The 22,851-nt window shown below is 39.6% G+C and overlaps 1 protein-coding gene across 6 annotated transcripts in view; it reads left to right on the top strand.

Annotated features, from left to right (window-relative positions):
- The window catches only part of FHOD3 (formin homology 2 domain containing 3), a 374,111-nt gene that overhangs the window by 288,587 nt on the left and 62,673 nt on the right, over nucleotides 1–22,851 (top strand). For 4 of the 6 annotated variants that reach the window (XM_066185497.1, XM_066185478.1, XM_066185456.1 and 1 more), the window contains 5 exons: nucleotides 3,947–4,081; nucleotides 7,366–7,416; nucleotides 11,733–11,947; nucleotides 17,802–18,107; nucleotides 21,805–22,694. In XM_066185497.1, the coding sequence (XP_066041594.1) occupies nucleotides 3,947–4,081; nucleotides 7,366–7,416; nucleotides 11,733–11,947; nucleotides 17,802–18,107; nucleotides 21,805–22,694 (1,597 nt within the window). The remainder of the gene's footprint in view (nucleotides 1–3,946; nucleotides 4,082–7,365; nucleotides 7,417–11,732; nucleotides 11,948–17,801; nucleotides 18,108–21,804; nucleotides 22,695–22,851) is intronic. The other 2 variants (XM_066185488.1, XM_066185464.1) reach the window with 1 other exon arrangement.

Below are 22,851 nucleotides of genomic sequence, written 5' to 3'. Positions count from 1 at the left end.
ATGTTTTGCCTTTTTTTTCCTACCAGCCCCCCCCCCCCCCCCCCCTATTTTTTCCTTTTCATATCTCTTCTTCCAGTAAGGTAAGTTACTAATGACCTCTTTGGCCCTGTGTCCTGATGCTGTGGTGAGGAGCTCTATTCACAAATCCAGAGACCTAGACGCTTTCTTGTTGTGTATTTTCTTTCTGGAATGAGAAAGTAATAACATCACTTGTTTAGCTTTTACTGGTTTTAACAGCAGGCATGGGAAAGCTTTTCTTAATTTTTTTTAAATTAACAGTCCATTCTTAATAGCCTTGCATTCTCTACAAAACTAAAAATAGTAATCAGAGTAAGCATCCTTCTGGATTGTATTTGTGGGGCTGAACAAATGGTTGATATTACCAGCTGGTAACATACAACACAGGCACTAAAATGCTGGCGTGTATTAGCCATAACCCCACTTTGTGAGTGATCGCTCTATTATGCTTTCACTGAGCATTCACACTCTCTCTTCTGTTAAAATCTCGTATCACCTTTGATTCAATGCCAGAAGTTTTTTTAGCCTTTTTCTTGCTTATCCATTTTTAAAATGCAGCCTGCGGCAATAAGACCTAAAAATTCATGAGGCCTGAAGGCATTGTCACCCTTCAAACAGTAAATACCCTTCAAACACCCTTCAAAGCAACAAAATTACCCAAGGTTCAGCCCAAACCTTCCCACCAGCTGGTTTGGCCAGTCATAGTGCCATTTGCAATTCAAGTATGCATCCATTGAAAGGGAGCATTTACCTTGTAAGTGTTATTGTCTGGATAATACAGAAACAAAAATCAGATTTTGTCAACAAACTGTACATAAACAAATCCCTTTTCAAATTGTTTAGAATGTCTGAGGAATAGCTCTTAATTCTTGCTTTTCCTCTGGCTTCTTTACAGGTTTATACACCCTGAAAGCAACCCTCTTACCCCAGGTTTAGTTTATTCACATGTGGAGAATTACCAATAGAATTTACTAAATACTAAAACTGTGCATCTACAGTTGCAGTTCACATTAAAAAGAGTATTGGTGCACCCAAACAACAGTTGAGCTACCGTGTTTGATAGCATCAGTGAGGCTGTGAGTTTATGAGGCTTCATAAGGCAGCTGGTCTCAGCATTTGGTGTGAGGTGTGGTCCCCGCCGAGGGCAGATGTGTGTGGTTGAGTGGGTGTAACCACTAAGTGAGCACTAACTGAGCTACTATATAGCAGTACTGTTTCTTTGCCTGCCCTTTTCTAAATGTGACTGAAGACCCAAAACCTTGACTATTAGTGCTTTAAGAAGTCAGTGTCACACAAGGGGACAGCTGACCATGTTCCTGTCAGTTTAATTATGACCTTTGTGAACAGAACCTTCTGGCAGCTTGGTTAGATTTGACTATTTCATGCAACAAACTGCTGTACACAACATGGCTGTGTTTGGGACAAAGGAACTGAACCAGGTATGTGTGTGCATATTGTACTGCAGCTTGTAATTCAGCTGAAGTATGCACTCATAACCAGTGAGAAATATGGAAATTCCAAGTTTTGACTAATTATTGTTGATTGGATTCATTTTGAAGAGATGGGAAGCTAACATTTTCAGTTCTTTGGACACTGCCTTTTCTTCTGGACAAATGACTGTGGATCTTCTACTTATATTGTGATCCAGCTCTTCGTACATCTGCAAATTTTCATCCAGTGAGCAATCCTAGCCAAACTATGCTAGATCAAACCTCCAAAAAAGATGTTTTAGTATGTGGAGGTATTTTACTACCAGGGTTAGCTTAGAATCCTGTTTGCAGGACTAAGCTGTGCATCTCCATGTGATTTCCCTGTAATCCCTTGCATAAGAATGTGCATTTTTTGTAGGGCCTCAAAGAGCTCAGTCAGAGCTAAAGGTTTCCAACCTGCTAGATGATGTACAGATCTACAATCACTCTTTTGGTCTCTCAGCATCACTCCATCCTTCTCCTTGATTTTCCTTCAGTCTTCTTTTAAGCCATACCTTCCTTTGACTCAAAATATGGAGTTTGCAGACTTCATGGCTACTGGGCAGAATGGGATATCAAGCTGACTACACAAAACAGATGAAAACACAGGCTTCATAGGGACCCTCTTTTGCCATCTCTCACAGTTAATTTCCATATATTTTCACATGGAGGCACTGTTCATTTTTCCCCTTCCAAGAGTAATTTCTGATGTTATATCCAACCATATAGCCATGGTTTTTCATGCTACTAATGGGATGGAGTTCTAGCTTTTGAATTTTAGTACAGTGGTGCTACTGTTTCTGCTAAAAGCTTTCTCTTGCAACATGCACTAAGAGGTCAAAAGTTAAAATAAATTTAAAATATGCTCAAGGGAAAATTCTCCACACGTACTTGACTGTCAGGGTTTGAGGATTTTCCCCCCCCTTTTCTTAGTGCTGAAGCATATTAGAGATTTTTATGGGTTTGAGTGTGATCCAGCATTGATACTGTAGCTTTGGAGAAGTGCCAGCAGGGACTCTTACAGAATATCAAGTTTTATACCATCTTATGTAATGTTTATGCGGGTGGGATATGACATATTGAAATTCAATTTATTGAAATTATTGACATTATATTCATGCTGCCCTGCTGCCTGTGGGGCTGAAATGGCTATGTTTTGTGGTGTTCCTGCTTGTACAGACATAGACACTTGGGGAAGATAGGTTTACATTAATATTTTTGTCTTCTTTCGCATCTATTTTCACTAGTGAACTGGTGCCATTACGCTACATGCCTACACTGCAGCCATAGGCAAGTAAATAAATAAGGGAAAGGATCTGAGTTCTTAAAAATAAGGAAAATTTATTCAGGTTTGCATTACTGGTTAAGGAACTTTCCTCTAGGCAGGCAGGGTTTAGTTTCTTTTTACACAAAAGGCAGTATCTATTTCTCTCATTAATCCTTTCATTGCAAAACTCATGTTACAACAATGCACAGAAACCGCTCTACATGAGTTATGTCTTTTTGATTTTATCAGTCTAATTCAATCAGTGTGCATCTGTACAAAGCTACCCTGTATGACACAGATTTTTTCCTGTCTAAGAGACAGAAAGAAAGACACGTTTACTCTGAGCTCACTCTGTTTCCCTGTGAGAGGTTGGTGGTACCAATACCAGCCGGTTGGGGGACGGTTTTGTGAGAGGACCGATTCTCCCAGACAAAGTACTACTTACAGTAAAGCCAATAAAAAAGTCTATGTCAACACCAAACTATAAGTGAATGTAAATGTAGCTTTATATATTTGAAAAGTCTCTACTGTAGAGGCCATCATTTCTGATAGTTTTCAAAAATTATTTGAGAAGACTGTCCCTTTGTGTTTTACTGATATGTTCTAATATGAGATTCACCCTGCTCTTACAGCACATGCAGCAGGGAAATCATGATAATCAAATGTATTAATGTATAAAGGAAAAATATGCATGACACTTAAAAGAGCATTTAAATTCTCTAGGGCACTTCTGACATCTTCCTTTATTTTTGTTTTTTTCTGTATAGAGGATTCTGAAGAGTTTGTGACATCCATTTTTAACATTGTTGCATAACAGTTCTTTTCCTTAAAACTTCAAAAACCCTTAACGGGATTCAGCTTTTCTATTAAAAGTATTATAAAGTTAAAAAAATATTTAGACAATATTGCAGTTGAAATAGACTGAAGAATTTCTTACACATACTTTATTTGTGCTTCAGAAATTTGGGTGTTTAGGAAGCCTATCCTAATTGTTTTTCTTCAGCCCATCACAGAATCTATAATCAATTTAGTAAGAAGACACTTAGCCAATGCTTTGAAAGATCCATACATAAATATTGCCATGTCATTCTGTTGGTTGGGATTATGTTACTTGCTGAATGATTGCTACTCATTTTTTGCCAGTATAGTCAATAAAAGTGACACTGAGAAATCTGATCTTCCTTTTCTGCAGGCCAGCTTTGGGTGGTCTCCTTACATCATCTTTTCGGCAGCACCAGGAGTCCTTGGCAGCAGAAAGAGAAAGACGGCGTCAGGAGAGAGAAGAAAGGTTGCAAAGGATAGAACGTGAAGAAAGAAACAAATTCAAGTAGGACCCAAATTTGCTCTCAGTCTCTTGCTTTAATGTGTGATAGATTGATCAATCATTGAGACATTCAATTGCAAAATAATTGAATTGATGAACAGTTTGTCTCCTTAGATACTTTTCTTGATCTAGGTGTCTTAAAAATTGATAGATTAAACACATCATGAATTTTGATATTTAATAAAAAAGCAATTTTTTAAAGGCAGCCAATTATACTGCCTGGTTATGTACAGAGGCTCGATTTTATTAGCTAATATACTCACCAAATTCCAAATTATAATCTCAGTGAGGCATAGGATTTGAAGGTGAAACAGTGGGACAAAGGTATCAAGAAGGGAGGAAGGGGCAGCACTGAAACATTTTTTTCCTTTAAAGTTATGTGAAGTAAAAATGTCTTGCTGTATGGTAGTGGTTTTTAACTACTTTTCCCTGCATTTCTAAACACGTGTCTCTTCCTCCTGGAATCAACAACTGGCAGAAGGTAATGACCAAAATTACTGTTCAAACCTTGGCCAGACAAATGTCATAGCTCAATGCAAGACTTTGCATTTTCACATCTGAGAAAATGTTATGTGATCTGGGATCCCAGGGTGTGCTGCCTGAGTATAGTAAGAGATAAGCCCCCTCAACCTCTTCAGTCCATCCCAGCAGAGACATTAACAAAGACTGCAGTGGGCCAAGGATAGATACGGAATCTATACCTGAAATCGTTTGCTTTCAGTCTGAAGAGTGTACACTAAGAAAACAATTTGTTTCCTCACAGACAGAAGTGAAAAGCAAGCCTATTTTTAGTAGTTAGAATACATAATGTAATAACTTAAAGAATGATAATATAAATGTTTTGTAGCCTTAGAATTGGTAGTTATGGAAAAGATGGCACAGGGTTTCATGTTAGCTTGTTTATTAGTATGCAGGATTGTTTTCACTGTAATCATCCCTTTAGTAAGAAGTGGAAACAGGCTGTGATTCTGTGAATTTGGAAAGAGGAGTAACTTAAAAGTGGTTGATTGATATTCTCCTGGCTCCAGAAGATAGCTAGTTTAGAGGGAAATGAGAGGCAGAGGGAAGGTGGAAGAGTACCATAATAGGATCTTTGGCAGCCAACAGCTGCCCAAGTTCCCCTGAAACAGAAACAATAAGGTTGCAGTCTTCCAGCCTCTTCCAAAAACCCTCCCTCTAAGTGGTATCATCAGGCTGCAGCAGGCTGCCATGGACAGCCAACATGATCTTTCAGAAAGGAAACTCCCAGACTGAAAATGACAACAGGGCATTTGGCAGATAGACCTGTTTGAATAACAGATCTGCACATTTCAGTAGAGGCTGGCTACAGTAGTTGTTCTGTCACTAAACGAGGTTTCTTAAAGTCAGAAAAAAAAATTCAAAATACACACTTTCATCCCTTTATTTCAGAGTCAGAAAGTAATTCACTAAATGTCATGATTGTGCTACATATTTAAGATTATTTTTCAATGCCCAGTGTTTTCAACTTTTGGATTTGAGTTTTATGATTACCCAAAAGTTGTAACTTTTGTTTGAGCAGAGGGTCTCCAAAGCCACCAGACTTCACAAACAGACAGCATCCCACAGTTGATTAAACAGTCTGGCAGGAGGAAGACAAAGCCACAGCAAGCAGTCATGAACAGTTTCATAAGAGTTCCTGGGATTTCATTATCATATCATCAGTCTGGCTAGAAACCCAGTCTCTGAAGATGTATTTTTGATTAAAAATAGCACTTGCAATTCAGTCTTTAAACTCGTGAGCCGTACTGGATTTACCATCATGACTCATTTGTTATCTCATTCTTTCCAAGTCTGCCTCAAGAACATTGCACTAGGATCTGGCACCATTATTGACAAATTGAGGATAGTTTAAAGAAGAGCATCACTAGTTGTGAAAGAGCTGCAGGACAGGAGAGCTGGAGGATTAGGAGAGGAGCTACAAAGCTTCATAAGTTATTGCTAACTAAGGGAATGCTTTGCAGAATGAACATTTTTCTCAGTAGAAGGACTGTTGCATCCTTTGCATATGTAAAGCAATATGTCCTAAAATAAAGTGGCTGTTTTTCAGTTGTAGGGAAGAGTGAAAGTTGTCAGACAGGAAAGAGTAATGTTAAAATTTTCCTGCTGAAGATTTCCTGGAATACTTTTAAAATACTGTAAAAGTATAACCAGTTCAGAATTCAAAGCCTGTGGAGGTGGCCTGAAACAGTAATATGTGTTCCCTGTTAAAGGACTTTTGAAGACCACTTTCAAGCGGATGATTGATAGCTATTGGTACAATAGATGAAAAGTAATTCATATAATGACACAAAATAAAGAGAAAAAAAGGAATTATTAATAGAAGGAGTAGTTCTGAAAATCTTTCTGGTACTCACAGCTTACACTGTGAAAGAATCTAGCAGATAAGATGAAGGTCTCATCCGTTTTGTCTACCAGATTCAACTAAATATTAAAAATACATTGAAAGGAACCATCTTGCCGTGATATTGAAACAGGGTGGAAATTTGCTGGGTTCTGCTGTTCTCCAAGTTAAATTTGCATCCATGTTTGTGGATGTGGCAGGCCTGTCCAAAATCATAGTACTCAAGCATCCAGCAAACTTGACTTGGCAAAAGTTAAATATATGGGTTATTTGAAAAGCTGTGGGAGTGGCAGCTGACATGAAAAAAAAAGGAGTTTTGTATCTAAAGCTCGAGGTGAAAAATAAGAAAGAGAAAAGTTGTTATCTGTCCAGTGATGCTGCATGCACCTTCTTGAAATGCAGAATTGTCCATCTCAGTAAACCAGTCTGCTGTCCTGTTTCCAGCCGTGGCAACTAAAACTTAATAAGGAAAGGTTCCTTGGAAAGAAGGCAAATAGGTTTGTTCTCTGCCTCGGTCTATCCTGCCAGGGGCTGCAGTCACTGTCTTTCTGAGGCATTCTGAGATGGAGAAAATGAAGGATGGTTTAATAGCCACTCATGTGCCTGCTTGCTGTGGATAAATGCAGTTCATTGATTCTCATTTCAGATAGCAGGTTTCATTGCATGCGTCAGGTTTTTCACTTTTTGCAGGTGTTTTTATGATTACTTTTAATGACCTTCCAAACTACCTTTTTGGTGGTGTATGCATGCATAAGTGTACACTTTTCAGCAATTTTTGCAAAAAAAACCAGGTTTTTTTGACAGCAGCCTTCATTGTCTCCAGTCAGTTTGTGTACCACTCTCGGTTTCTCCTACTGTACTTATACTTCTATTCTTACCTTTTTCTTCTGGTTTCTGCTGCAATTTACTGTAATTCTCTTTCTAGCCGTGATTATTTAGACAAAAGAGAAGAACTGAGACAAGCAAGAGAAGAGAGGTTTGTATGTCATGCATCCATCCTTCCCTATCCTTCCCTATCCTTCCCTCTGGTTGTTGGCACTTCCTATATTCTTTACTGTGGAGCTGTCGTATGTTTACATTTTTAACTCTGCTTGCACAGAACAATTTATTCCAAAAGACTTCTATAAGAAAGAAGTTGTTAAACAGCAGAATGAAGTCCAGCTGTAAGCACAGCAATAAATGAAGAGCAGTGAGAGTGCTTAAGAATGATTGATGATCTTTTATCTATTTGTGTGGGAAATAAGCTTACCCCATTTGCCTCAGAAATTTGCCCAAATTTAGTAGAGTTATAAATCGAATAAGTCTGTCACCCAGTGGGTCTCAAGCTTTCTGGAGGGTCAGAAAAGGCAACTGAGGATAAAGGAAATTAGGGTCACAAGCATTGCAAAACTGCAGTGACAGGCTAATGAAAATGGTTCTGACCCACTCTCAGCATTTTTTTTATCTTTCAGAGCCAAGTTTTCTTTGCCAATCTCTTTAAACATCAGCAAGTAAATTACAAAGATTAGCAGTGTTTATCATTGGGGCATTGTTTTAGTTTTATTTAAATAGCATATTTAAATGGACTGAGGGTTTGGGATTTATTTTCCCTTTTTTAATTCAATGAACAAGTTTAGAAACTCTGGGCTAAGCTGGGAGGTATGTGCTTATGAAAGCATATTTTTCAAGGAATACTCAGCTAAGGACTTTTGCCTTTCAGTAGCTTCATCTCTACCTCTGTTAGTAATTGCATCCTGGAGGGAGTGCTTGTTTTTACCTGGAAAATATGCAAGTTTCTGTACAAACAGATGAAAAATCATCCAGAGTGCTTCAGTTCTGCTTTTGTAGTTCTCTAGAGATTACTCTCTGGAGATACTTTTGGATTGTCAAGAATTGAAATTACATTATCAAAATAAGAGAGCAGACATCACAGAAATCATTGTATTGCTGTGCTTTTACTTGGTTGGGTTTTTTAGTTGTTTATCTTTTGGTTTTGTTTTTGGGGTTTTGTTGTTGTTGTTGTTGTTGCTGTTGTGTTTTAGGGGGGGTTTTTTCACCAAATCATCATACAGGAGACAGTTTTTCTGCAGACTGAAGTTTTATCTGTTGAAGCTGAAGTAGCTAATAGTAAAAAAATATTTTAATATCTCTAAGACTAAGAAAAGGAAGATGGGCTTTCCATTGTGCTTCCAGTCAAAACAATTACAAATAATTTAAAGCATTTTCTGAAATGAAATGCATCTGAGCACACAAGCATCATACACTGATTTGAGCTGAATAAAACGTTTTTTCAGCGAGCACGCTCATCTGCAAGTTTTGAAACAAATTAGAAGTGAGTTCTCCAGAACTTTCTAGTTGTAAGGAAAAATGCCAACTGCAGTATTTTTGGGGAAGCGTTCACCATCACTGCTGCACCATCTGAGACTATTTCACCATTCATTAGTAATGTTGTGTTATCCTCAGGGCTCTTTTGAACTGACTGTCAAACTCTCAGTTCCTACTCATAAAAAGGAAAGACATGTTTGCTTTTACAGCGCATAAATATTGGAGAAAACTTCTGCAAATGAAGTCGTGCACCAGTCGTGCCATTACATTGGCATTATATAACTACTTTTTTGCAAACACCTTTGCACAAATGAAATTTTATTTCCTATAGCAAGTTGCATGATAACTTGTTTTAGGAGAGTGCTTAGACTTTAAGAAAATCCTGTTATCAAGATGCCTAAAATCCTAGTTAAAATTTGATTTGTATGTTTCCCCCATATCAGTTCTTGCTTCTCAATGATTTAAGGCCTTTTCCCTTTGCTGGGTTGGGTGTTTTCCAGTAGTAATTAATGAATAAAATGGAGAAAGGAGAGCTCTCAAGCCCTCTCTGGTGTCAGGTACAGTTCAAATGCTCTCCGTCCCCATGACTTTCTTGACATTAACATTTTAAGTTGCCCTTGGAGCATTACTCAGATACCTAGAGAACTCAGAATTATAATTTCATCTACTTGAAGATGATAAATTCAGTGTTAGTTCATAAGGAATACCAAATGGATAGCCATAGACTTTTAACTCATTGTTTGTAGAGAAGAGTCAGCATAGCTGAGATAATGTCTGAAAGTTTCCATGATTTAAAAGAATATGGCAGAATACACAAGGGCAATTTGTCAGTCCTGTAGTGGAGGTATGATAGCTCATCCTTTCAACTCCTTCAGATTTTTTCTATATGACCTTGTGTATCTGCTGCAGGCATTCATTCATTATTAAGATATTTGTCAGAAACAAAAAAATAACCTAAATAATTTCATTTATCAAGTGTGAAGCATTAATAGCTGATTCTTGGATGTTTTTTATTTCTCAGTTATACCTATTTATTAAGCTTCCCATTTGATAACTAGTTCTGCTGATGTGCTGCCATTGGAGTTGCTGTTCTGGTTCCCTTTTTTGTTTCAGTATAATAGATACATTTTGAAAAGTCACCTCTTGATGATAGTCTCTGCTTTGCTGGTTGTCGGTGCAGCACACAGCTACAGAAAATGTTAAAGCACCTGAAAAAGAACTGAGGACAATAAAACATTGTGGCTCCCCGCATTATAGAAGGATCCATCCAGATCTTTGTTGCGGTCTGTTGGCAAACTGCAAAACCCCCTTGGCAGCAGCCAGCCGGGCTGTACCTGTTTGTGCCAAGTGATCAATTTGAATGGCTCTTTATGAGTCTGGAATCCCATCTGCTCTGCTTGTGAGGAGGTGGAAGGCACCGTACATAAGTGACCAATGTTCAAAGAAAGAGTGGCTTCATGAACTGTAACAAAACATCATGCTGATGCCGGAGAAAGGCTTTCCCCTCTATTGAAAAGGCAAGATTCAGTCTCGAGAACTGGCTTCATGTTAGAACTGTAAACAGTTCCTATTTTATAACCATGCAAGTATGTAGCTAGTTATATTTTCATCCAGAGTCTGTAGGGGTTCCTTTTCTTGCAGAATTTGTTCAAAGCCTGTGCATACCTCTGGAGGAATGAAAGAAAATGAGTTTGTTCTTTCTTATTGCTGTTTGCAATAAGGCAAATTGCCTCTGAAAACACAAGGACTGCTCTTCAAAGACACATTTCTGTGCTCTATATGGATATTTGCAAATGTGCATGCGTGTGTGGCTACCATATGTACTAAGCATGTTTGTTACCACATATGGCTGCCTTCTTTACCCTGCCTGCTTTTAGTGCACCCTCTTACTAATTTGTGCTGTCAGTGGTGCAGAAGGGGGAGGAGAGGTGTTCACTGTTATGAAGTGTTTACAGCAGTGCGTTATAGGGAATGACCAGAGTGTTTCAGTGACATAAGCAGTAGTCTTGATTAACCTGTTTAACAGCTCACTTGTGGATAAGGCAAACAGTCTAACGCCCGATCCAGCTGTATTCATGAATTTATTCCTTAGCAAATAATGGTGGATAAAATTAGCAGACATCTGGAACAGGCACATATTTAAAAGTTATTTTGGTCGAAATGTATAAAGCATACTATGAAGAATATGATTGGTAGCTGGTCTTAATAAACAGTTAGTGAGTTCTGCCTGCCTAAAATGCAAAACAGATGTATCTTTGTTCTTTTAAAATGACTTTGATGAATAAACTACATGTGACGTCAGGTACAAGCTATTGGATGTCTGAGTCCGGCAGAGAAATTTTTCAGAATAAAAAAAAAGAAACTTTCCATTGTAGGCTCTGGAGAGAACAAAGTGAATTCCAGTGCATTGCTCTCAGAGCAAATAGAAGCAGGTTCAGAATCTTTAGATAGTAAATCCAACAGTTTATTATTGGTATTATTTTCAGGAAGATCTGTTTTTGTGTTTTTGCTGCATTTTCCTCTCCTTACAGCAAGTCTCAGATTTTGGCAATTTGCATCAGTATTAAGGGGCTCTGGGTTTGGAGGGGGTTTTTCTTCTTTTGGTTTTTTGTTTTGGTTTTTTTTTTTTCCCCATTTTAGTTTCGGGAGAGGGAGGGCTGAGACGAGGAGGAGGAGATGAAGGAGGAGGGTGAAAAGAAGGACAGACAAATGCTTCCAAAAAGGAGGACTGTGCAGACAAAATACTATAGCTAAAGCTTTAACTCTGCTGATTTTTTGCTTTTGCTTGGTAAAGAGCAATTTAACATTTTTCAGGGCAATAGTCTGCTTTGGTGTGCACTTTCTGGCAGATTGAGCAAGCAGGCAGTTCAGTGCTGTACCCCTTGTGTCAGGCAGTCAGCTCATTCTCTGCAGGTGTTTCATCCATAAACAAGCATCAGCCACAGGCTTCTTTTTCTTTACGGAAACCCTCTGGAATTTAACTTTCAGATACAAATACTTGGAGAAGTTGGCAGCAGAGGAGTATGAGAAGGAGCTGAAAAGTCGGAGTGTCAGCCGAGGCAGAAGTGAGCTGTCCTTGAACCTGAGATCTCCTTCAGCTCCATCCTCACCTGTACCCAATTGTGTCAGCCCAGCATCCAGAGAGTCCCAGGAAGAGCTGAAGACTCCTTCCATCCCTTGTGGAACTCCTCAGCCCTCAGAAGGTAAGTGAAAAGGAGGGCAGGGGGAACAATGCTGGATTCATCAGTTTCTCTTGGGATAGTGATGATTTTTGATGCATGAATGCAAGAATACTATTAGGTGCCAAAGTAAACGGTCCTACATTGTTCCATCCTGTCTTCCTAAATTGCCTATTTTTTTACATTTATTTGGATATCACCTAATTTGTTCAATATTAGGATACACTGATAATTGTTGTTATGATTTATACTATCATTATCTGTTGCTCTTCAAATGGAATAATTAGAGAATGCAGAGAGTCTCAATTTTAGTGTCATATTCCTTATATATGAGGAGTTACTGAATACTAGACCAACAGTATTGCTGCCAACAGATTTTGCGTATGTGGATTCTCTGAAAGAAATGCAACACATGAATGCCAAGATTATAATAACCTTCCAGTGGAGCACAGGGTGAATGTGAAAAACTGAAAAGGTCTTGAATTGAAGGCAGGGGGAGTGTGTTGATTATTTTTAATACCAAGAAAAATTCTTAAAATTGTAGCACAAGTCATAAAGGACTTAAAAGAGACCACAGACAATTAGTAAAAAGGAAAGTATAACTTTTGTTTGCACAGTTGGTTTGGTGTCATATAATTTATTGGTGTACAAAGCATTGCTTTTTGTCGGTGTTTGTGTGTCATTCTGCCACTTGCATCATGTACCTCTCCTTCAGTCTTCAAAACACCACATGCCATACGGATTTATATTTGCACCACATGATGTTGCATTAACATTGGGAACTAGAATGCATGTCAAGGGCAAATTATCACCATCACTCATTTTTATTTTATTTGATTTCCTGCTACATGCTATTGGTGATTAATGCATTTGTAGCTTGCACTGCTTGGTTTTATGGAGTGTTATGGCTGGTAGCATGCTATAAAGCAAGGCAATTTAAGAAAAATGTTACAGACACTGAATGCTGCATATGTTTGTCCTCACCGTACTAAGTAGGTGAAGTTTATTTTATTTGGTTTTATATATTTTCCCAATTATATTCCCCAGTTTTCTTGTTTGGAACCTTAAGAGTCTCAGTAGAATCATTTGAACTTAGAAACCACAGGTATTTTCCTCCAATACTGATAGTCAGAAACATCCCAACACCCATTTTATTTAGTTCTATATTGCTTTTAGAGAAAATAAGCTGGATTTTTCCACCATTAGGATTTCAGAGCTGGGTAGGGAGCAAGTATCTCTTGTGATGATTATTTTAACATATTTCTCCTGGAAGCATTAAAAAAAATTGCAGTGTGAAATGGAGCAGCACAAACCATTTGGAGAATACATTTAGAGCAGGTGTACAGGGCAGCTTCAGACAGCCAGAATATGGCAAAGCTATCAACATGTGAGTAGACAGGACATCTCTACTAAAACTCCTGGCAGTATAGTAGGTGTTGGAGGGCAGCACCTGGAAGCCTGGCAAACGGACCACAAGGAGAGAATCTATGGATGGGGCAGGGTAGCCTTCCAGCCTAGGGCAGCTGCGGGCAGATGGCCAGGATAGAACCTGAACAGGGGCCTAAAATCTATATACTTCAGTGGGATCTGGGCATGGGGAATGACTGCTTTTTCAGACCTACCAAAAGTGTTGAAAAGGTCGTAGGAAGTCATTAGCATGTGGGCAGGACGCACCATCTGGAAGTGCCCATATTATTGCCTGTCTGCCAGCGGGGGACAGGCTTAATGTAGACACTGTGTCATGGTCTCCATAGTGTTACTTGACTTCTTATGCTCCATACTGAATTAAAATCTCAGTTTTGCTGTTTTTAGGAAAGGTTATGAATCCCACTTTATAGGTAGAGAAAATGAAACATTAACTTGGTCAAGCCAGTTGTAAGAAAAGCTGAAACAGAGCCATGGACAGAACTCAGATTACTTGCACCCCAAGCAGTTGCTTTTAGGATGGGGTTCACCATCTTCCCAAGCAGGAATGAAACAGCAGAAGGAAAACATTTTGTTGGTTCTGTGCATAGGATGCTCTAAAGACTCTGCAAGAATGGTGTTAACAGATGTGTGATATTCATCTGCAGAATTCAGAACCTGAGGTCAAAGGCAAAAAGAGCATTCGTCTACTAGCAAAACAATAAGGGATTTTTGTAGCCAGATTTGTTTTATTCTTTTTGTGCTGAAATATCCTTTGGCCGTCCAGTACCTACTGGTATTAAGAAGGAAACAGATTCTGTCTCTGGAACTTTGTCTCACACTGTGAAATGTGTCAGTACCATTACCCAATATACAAATCTGAACTTATTGAGGTGAAGTGTTTTCTCATATAAAACAATTGGTTCCACTGAAGTAATCAAGTCTTGTAGGACTTACTCTTGTAAAACTTGTATTATGGTTTCAGAGGAAATGAAGGCAGTCCTATAACTGCAAAAAGGAACTTTTTTTTTCAGAGCAGCTACTTACTCTTTAGTAATTTCATTGGAGAATATTTTTTAAGTGCAAGTATGCAGTAAAGAAGGAGCAACAATAAGTGAGATATCTCTGAAATCAATCTACAAAGGAATTTCAGGTGAACCCTTTGCTGAAAGAAGCAGCTTTTTTAGCACTTGAGAAAGTAACCAGGCCAACCCAAATGCACGCTGTGAACAGTAGGAGACCTTCTGAACATAGTGGTAGTTGAGCAGGGTTCAAATGCTGCCCAAAGCATGACTGATAAGATGGGGAAGCACCAGAGCATGAGCATGCAGTGAGACCAGTGCAGCCTCAGTTGCAGAGCCAAAGGAACCATGATGCAGAAAGTTTGAGGAGGAACTAGGGTGGGAGGACAGAAAAGGATTGTTTCTGACTGCACGAAGAAAGTGCCAGTTCAGTCTGCACCTGTTCTTACCAACACAAAGAATGGGAGGAAAATATTGGAGTGAGAGAGGGGAGAGATAAGGAGTCCCTGCACAATTCAGAGGAAGAGGATTCCTATGCGGGAATAGCTGAAGGGAGATAACAGCCAAGACTTTAGGCAATGCCTGAAAAATTGAACCAAGAGGTCTTGGACAGACATAGACAATTTCAGACTTACTATATGCATCGGCAAGAGACCCTCAGCATGTGTATCTCACACCTCCAAGTGGAAGGCAGAGAAAATAGATGAGGATGTGGTTGGCTAATCAATTAGCCTGACAGGGGATTAGATGTGAGCCCAAAGGGATATTTCTTCTCTCTGAGGGCATATAGGACTGGAGGGTTGAGTTCTTATCAGCAGGATACAGCATCTTGTGTCTGCTTCAAAGTTGATTTATAGTTGAGTGTTAAAGGAAATGTCCATATCCCTCTACTGCATTATAAGTTCTTAGGCTTGCTTTTCAGAAGGGATCAGTTTATAAAGGTATCATGCTTCTTTACATCTCAGGCACACCTTCTTTGCTGTTGATGTTTTTTGATTTGACCAGGCTTGCTTTTCTGAGTCTTTACACTCTCCACCGGCAGAAGTCTGAAGAGAGGGGACAGAGCCTGGTCAGTTATTTATTTCTCTTGACATCTGTAAGGTTGCCACTTAGAATAGTGTTTTGTCTGGTGTGACAATGGACCCAGTATATGTGGGATTGAAAGTTTAAGCTCGCTTCAAAGAGGTCACTACCAAGCATTCACTGAGAATTGTGTTTTTTAACATCTTCAGAAACTCTCATGTGTATCACTGCAGTGGATTACATGATGGAAATGCAAGTGATGGACACATGTCTAGCTTGCTGGCTTTGTTCTCTTGACAGTGTTTCCTGGAAGATTTGATTTTTGCATTGCTTCTTAAGGGAAGTGCTGCTGTACTTAGCTCACTATTTTCGAGTGATCTGAGGTGTAGGGGGATGGTTTGATATTATCCCTAAAGAGAGACAGCAGCTGTCAAATATCCTTGGTTTGTTCCAGTACTTAGATTTTGTTACTCCTTGAACTCAAAAGAGCAGCCCATGTCAGTATATTGCTCTTTCCTCTTTGTTATGTATTAGATTTTGCTAATTGGCCGCATGTTTCTGGTATGTGTGAAATATTTCATGTTAGAAGAGTATCTGGAATTCTCTTGAAAATTCAAATTTTCTCAAGCATTTCTTACATCTCCTCTGATGTTTTTCTATTGACTCTTCAGTGCAGCTCCATGATGACAAAGTTGCAATAAGCATTAGGAGTCCTGACCATTTTTTAACGAGCTTCTTTCTTCATCTGAGCTGTTGGAGTTGACGTTTTTGGTTATTGCATGACAGTTGGTTTGTTTGGGGTTTTTTAGAGAGAAATATCTAAAATTCATATGAAGTTATGATTATTCATGGATGAATTGGTCATATTTGTATATATGGACCACTGAACTATGGCAAGCTGAGAATCTTCCTTGCTAAAGTACCACATTACTTCCAGGAACTGCTGAAGAATTCCTAAGCTTCCATCTCAGTCATATTCAAATCTTGGCTTGACTTTAATATGTTCTCATTCTATACCTACACACTGAGAGCTGCAGTGAGAAACACATCATTGGGATTTGCAGTGTCTGCCAAGTTCTTGACAGCCCTCTGCAATTTTGATTCTCTCCTAGGCAGTGTCATACAGTATAGGTAAGGTACTTTTAGAGAAACGAGTCATGGGCAGAGGTGCATGCATATCTAGTATTAGACTTTTAGATGCTCTCAATGAAGTAGAATGTGGTCTTCATTATTTTGGCTTATATTTACTTAGGATAAATCTACTCACCTGCTCACTAGAGGACTGAAATATTTGGATTGCATTCCAGTATTTTAGTGTGGGGTTTTTTTTCCTTCAAAGGTTCATGTAGTACCTGAAGAAATTCTCATTGTATTTCATGTAATTCAAAGAAAATGAGAAGTCCAGTAGACTCTTCTGCAGTATTGTAATGAAAAATATTAACAAAGGGACAAAACAAGTATGACTTGGTCATTATAGTTCAGTCACCCAACACAAGATTTAGACAGAGGGAATTTGGGAAGTATGCAGAGCTAATGTGCATGTCCATTTTTGCCACTCTTTGCATGGCCATTTCAGGTTTCAGAGAACTGTGAGCTGCTTGATGTGAATGCTCTTCAGTTTCTTTGCAGCATGCAGAGAATATTTGCATGTGAAAATCTGCTGTTACTGCTAAAAACCCTAAAGGTGAATAAATTATTTTTACTGGGAAAGCAGGGAAGAAGAAACCAAGTGTACCATCAACAGTGTTTGCTGTGTGCCAACTGATAAAAAAGCTCATCATATGCCAAGCAGTTGGAAACTTTGCTCAGTTTTGATGTGGCTATTCTGAAGTAAATGTGCATGAAACAACATATGTTTTTTGTCAGCCAAATGTGTGACAGTGCCATTTCCAGACTGTGCCTTTCAAGTGTGTTATTAAAACTAATATTTGTATTTTTTTTGTTGAAGTGTTCCTCATCAGGTGAAAAAAGAACTCTTCCAGAACTCAAAGAAAATTCAACCAAAAGCCACAATCACCCTCCTTTTTGCTTTTGATTTTGTTTTTGTTTTTTTTTTAAATCTCTTCTTTCCTGGCTCTGTCTAGGCACTGAGTTGTCAATGCTCAGGTGAGATGCCCATTTTCTGCTGGTTCATTCAAATCCTTGTGCAAGTCCAACCTTGCAGCTGTGGAAGTATGTATAAAAATAGTGGGCTGGCTCCAGGCAACGAGTGAGGGGGCTTGCCAGGCTGCTCTCACATGCAATGCTGTCGTCGCACAACATCCATCAGTCTGTTGCTCCTAATGTTCCTGAGCATAACATGGACTTGCATTTTATTTTCTTTCCATAAGGCACTTGTACAACTCTCACGTCACTCTCTTTTAGAGGGGTGAACCTGAGATGGCTCTGCTGTTAAGTGAATCTCTTTCTCCCATTGTTCTCTCCACCAGTGAGTGCCAGTGAACCCGAACCAGAGACAGAGACAGAACCAGAACCAGAGCAGGAGGCTGAGGCTGAGGCCAAGCAGGGAACGGAGACACCCAAGGAAATAGAGGCTGCAGAGGTGGGACCAGAGAGTGAGGTGGAGCAAGGACCAGAGAGAGAGCCAGAAGAAAGTGCAATACTCAGTGAAAAGGAGAGGCAGAATGAGGAAGTGAATGAAAAAGACAACTGTTCTGCATCCAGTATATCCTCAGCAAGCAGCACTTTAGAGAGGGAAGAGAGAGAGGACAAGTTAACCAGTGACAATGAAACTGGTAAAGTGAAGCTTTTTCAATAATCGTGGGTTTCTGGTGGAAAAAAATGTTAAATTAGCAGTTCTGATATTGTGTTAATTAGCTAAAAAACCCTTTGCATCTAAGACTTTCTTCACCATGGCCAGGTCTTGTCTACTCTCTGCTTGAACATCCAGACTGTATTGGGGTTACTATGTTTGAGGGACAGTAGGACCTTGATGAAATAAAGTTTCATTTGATTTGAGATAATTTTCTTTCCCTAAGATTAATATATTAACTACTGAATCACCACATTGCAAAGACTTGCATCTCTAGCTCCTCGAGAATTTATTTAGGATTCTGTACATAAGTCAGTGAGACAAAGGGCTGTGCTGACATGATTCGTCATGAAGTTCCAGATACCTTTTATCATCATTATAGTGAAAAAGGAAGGGCTGTGAGGGCTGAGATGTTTGTTCCTTCCCTTCAGTTCTTCTGTCTTGGTCAGGCTTCCGACAGCAGAGAGAGATACGCAGGTCTGGGCTGTGGCCATCTTTAGCTCATGTGGAGGAGGCACATGAAATACACCTTGTCTGGAAAAGACCAGTTTCACAGTGCTAAGGGATTCTAGTCAAGTACACCACCAGGTACCAGCCTGGAAAGGTCCCCAGCATGAGAAACACTTTAACTACCAAGTTTCTGCTCAGAGAGATAATGATAATCAGTTTGTCATTCAGCCCGGGAAAAGAGGGAATAAAAGGCAGATTTTGGCTTTGTTGATTACTCTTTTCTCTTTTTCATAGGGAGGTAAAGGAATGTAATGTAATTAGGGTATTTGATTCCCAAGTTTTCTTTGGTCTAAACCATGAAATGCATAGTCCTATATTTTCTAAATTATAGATAAGAAAATGAGATGTGCTTCACAGCGTGAAATTGTCCCGCTCTGTCCTGAAAGAAGAGTGATAGCTCTGAATCCCAGCAATTACCTCACAGATGTAAACTGTCATTTTGAATTGTTAAAGTTTAAATCTGTCACTTTTTTTTCCTGAGAAGCATTACACTAATTAGATCCTAAATTTTAGAGCTAATTTCTTTTCAGTTAGCATCAAGATTGAGTTACTTAGAATGCTATTGTACTCCTAAAGAATGTAGATAGATATATCTGTAGGAAAGGCTGGGGAGGGATCACAGATGAAGGATGTTGCTACACTGTGGCATAGTCCAAGATAGTCCAAGTGCAAATAAAGGAGAATTGCAAGTTTTTTCTCCTTGTCTGTTACTAACCTGTTACCACTCTAATTTAAAGTCCCTATGTACTTTTTTTTAAACCTAAGAAATGTACTCTTACTAAAATCAGCATCTTAAAAAGATTTATTTTGTAGTGGTGTATAGGAGAACTCATGTAGTGAATTGTTTGCTCTCTGGTAGGTGAGGAGTTTTGGAAAGCAAACAAGAGCACTTTCTCCAGCAGTTCTGACATTCCCAACAAGCATTTTGCCATTTATGAGATGGCCTGTTGGTTCTGCCCAGGTGCATTGAGGACAAAGGAATAAAATCCTTGGTGCAAGCTTCTTCATTAGCCATCTTGCCAAATTTGGCTTCCAACAAGTCTTGTTTCTCCAATGGTATTTCAAAGCTTTACTTGTGGAGAGGAGGGCAGAACAGGGCCACCAAAGTAGAAAGAGTCTTCACAGAAATGATATTTGTTCAGCTTGGACAGTTGGGGGTGGAACTGAGGAATGCAAATTACAGACCATGTCTGAGCAAATTCTGATGAGTAGTTTTGAAAAGGGATTAAACACTGGAGGATCCCATCTGGTGAAAGTGAGGGGGTTAGATCATGTGGGCTTTGTGGGATAGATCTTGGGAGCCATCTTGAACATCTTTGAAGGAAAGGCCTGGAATTAGGGAGAAATCCTCTGCGAGGGCGCAGGTGGGTAAAATCTATTGTGTGGGAAGGAGTTGTCTAGTGATCTTGTCTATTGAAACTACCTTAGAGAGAAATCTAAGAGACTGCCTCAGGGGACAAGTACTGGTAAGAAAGCAATCCCATGGATCAAGTCTGAAGAAAAATGAGCAGATAATGGAAGCAGTCAAGCTACCTGCAGGAAAGTAGGTTGTAGCCATTTCTGAAAGTCTTTCTTTTTGTCTGGGGTTAAACCTCTGGACTGATTTTAAAACATGGTTTAGAGCTTGATCTGAGTAGAGGCAGTAATCACTGCTGTCCATACACTTTGTGCTGCAAGGCCCTATATTTTAATGCAGTTTTGTTTTAAGGGAGGGGAGGCGGGGAGCTGTGGGGCCCTGGATTTAGATCTCACCAAGAGGACACCTTCGCAGAGCACAGGTCTAGATGTTGTGGTAAGAAAACAACTCCATTGACAGAGGAAGCTGTAAATGTTACTTAAAACTCCAAGCTATTGAAGAAGGTGGGAGCATGAGTGACGACACCAAGATAAAATGGGAGTTTAAGAAAAAGGGAAACCTACAGATATAAAAGAAAATCTTTAACCACAAGGACCCCCAAAAAAGTCAGGCTAGTGATCAAAGTAAAATGATGAAATAAAAGAAGCAGAGTTTATGAAAAATGTATTAATAAAATGTGTGAGGACTATGGGGAACAGAAGGAATTCCACACAGGAAATGCAGAAAGTGTGAAGAATTATCATTGTTGCATGTTTAATCACTTTATCTGACACCCACTGGAAAAAGGAGCACCATAATTTTTAGACACATTATCCACATTGGTTAGCAGTATTAAATTCAGGGAAATGGAGTCATAGAGATGCTTACATCATATATTTTTACAGTTTGACCACTATAATTTGTTATTTATGGTGCTGTCTCAAACATCATATTTTGCATATTATTGGTGAGAAAAGCAGTAGTCAGAAAGGTGAAGCTTCATTACAGTGAAATGTTAAATGAATGTGATGTGGGAAGGCCAACAGTCTTTCAACACTGACATATAACAGGGAGGTTAACAGTGGTTGATGGGCAGCATGTTCAAAATTATTTTATAAAGGTCCTCATATTATAAACAACTTTTAAAATCTTTCTTATGCTTACGCTCACTGAATTGCCCTGAGAGCTGTACCCTGGGTATGCAGCCTGCTTTGGAATTCCAATAGTCTGTGTTGTGAAGATGACCCAGTTACCCAGGCGGGGGGTTCTGTGGGGTCTGGAAGCTGCCCTTCCCAGGCCAGCAGTGTGGGAGGAGGAGGAGTAAACAGCTACATGTTGACCTTGACATCAGGCAGGGAAGATCTCTTTCACATGAAAATTTTCCTGAGGTTGTTCCAGTACCTGGCCAGATGAAGAGTACAATGATAACCTGTTTTGTGTCATTGTCATGATATTTACGTCCCATGCTGGAATGCGAAAGGTTGTGAGAACTTATGCACTGTATAAAATAAGCTGAGGTAGCCAAGACAAAATGAAACCTGACAGATTTCAGGAGAGACCTGAACATTCAAATCCTGAAAGTTATATAGTCCCTCCCAAGCCACATATTTATGCTCTACTCCCCTTCCTTTTTTGAGATGTACTCCCAACACATCAAGATCAGGCCATGTATCAGCAGTGTATCTTATTTCAAAATTTCCACAGTAACTGCTTACCCACTTTCAGACTAGTTGTACATGCATCCCAGAATGGTTTTTTTGGTGGGTTGAGGAGTGTTCTTGGTGCTCTGACTTCCTTCCCTTGACTCTTCCCGTCTCTGTGTGTGTGATTGCAGGTCCGTGGTCACAGACCATTCAGGATGCTGATGTGAATGAGCAGTGCAGCAACATCCTCAACAACAAGCGGTTTATGCTGGACATGTTGTATGCCCATAACAAGAAGCCTAAAGATGAAGAGGAAAAGGAGCTGGAGGCGAAGGAGGAAGAGAAGGAGACGGAAGAAAGTGAGGAGGCACTCACTAGCCTAGCCAGCAGGATCTCTATTCTTCAGGCCACAAAGCAGGCTAAAGATGAAAGTGTCAAAAAGATGGAGCTTGGAAATCTGGATAACCAAGGCAGTGTGAAAGCCTTTGCAGAAAAATTTAACAGTGGTGAGCTGGCTAAGGGGACGGCAGTGCCTGAAGATGAAATCAGTGAACAGGTCCCCGAGAAAACACCAGCACAGACAAAGAAGGAATCTGATTACATCTGGGATCAGCTCATGGCTAATCCTCGAGAACTTAAAATCAAAGACATGGATTTTACAGACTTGGGGGAGGAGGATGATGTAGATGTGTTGGATATGGATATGGGTCCTGGGGACTCCCTTGTTCCCCCTCCTCCACCTCCACCTTCTTTTCTGGGTTTGCCTCCTCCACCGCCTCCCCCCTTGTTTGGATGTCCGCCTCCACCTCCACCCTCTGCTAATTTATTGGCTCCTCCTCCACTTTTCAGCACTCCTCAGGGTTTAGGGTCACCCCAGGTTTCTAGGGGTCAGCCAGCATTTATAAAGAAGAAGAAAACCATCCGTCTGTTTTGGAATGAGGTACGGCCATTTGAGTGGCAGTGTAAAAACAACAAACGCTGCAGAGAATTCCTGTGGTCGAAACTGGAACCCATTAAGGTGGACACTTCCAAACTGGAGCATCTCTTTGAGTCTAAATCCAAGGAACTGCCTGTCACAAAGGTACAGCTTGTTTTCAGTTTGCTATTTTCTGCTATTGTATTGGTATTCATTCTGAGTTAGATCTAGGTGATTTATGTTGTTTATATCAAACCAGTGGAAATTACTGGATGTGTTTCTAGCTTGGCCTATGACGAAAGATATTCCATGGCCTGACACT

This window comes from Chamaea fasciata, unplaced genomic scaffold, assembly GCF_029207755.1.
Source record: "Chamaea fasciata isolate MVZ Bird 193981 ecotype frontalis unplaced genomic scaffold, bChaFas1.0.hap1 SCAF_1, whole genome shotgun sequence".
NCBI lineage: Eukaryota > Metazoa > Chordata > Aves > Passeriformes > Sylviidae > Chamaea > Chamaea fasciata.
This window is presented reverse-complemented; position numbering and strand designations above follow the sequence as displayed.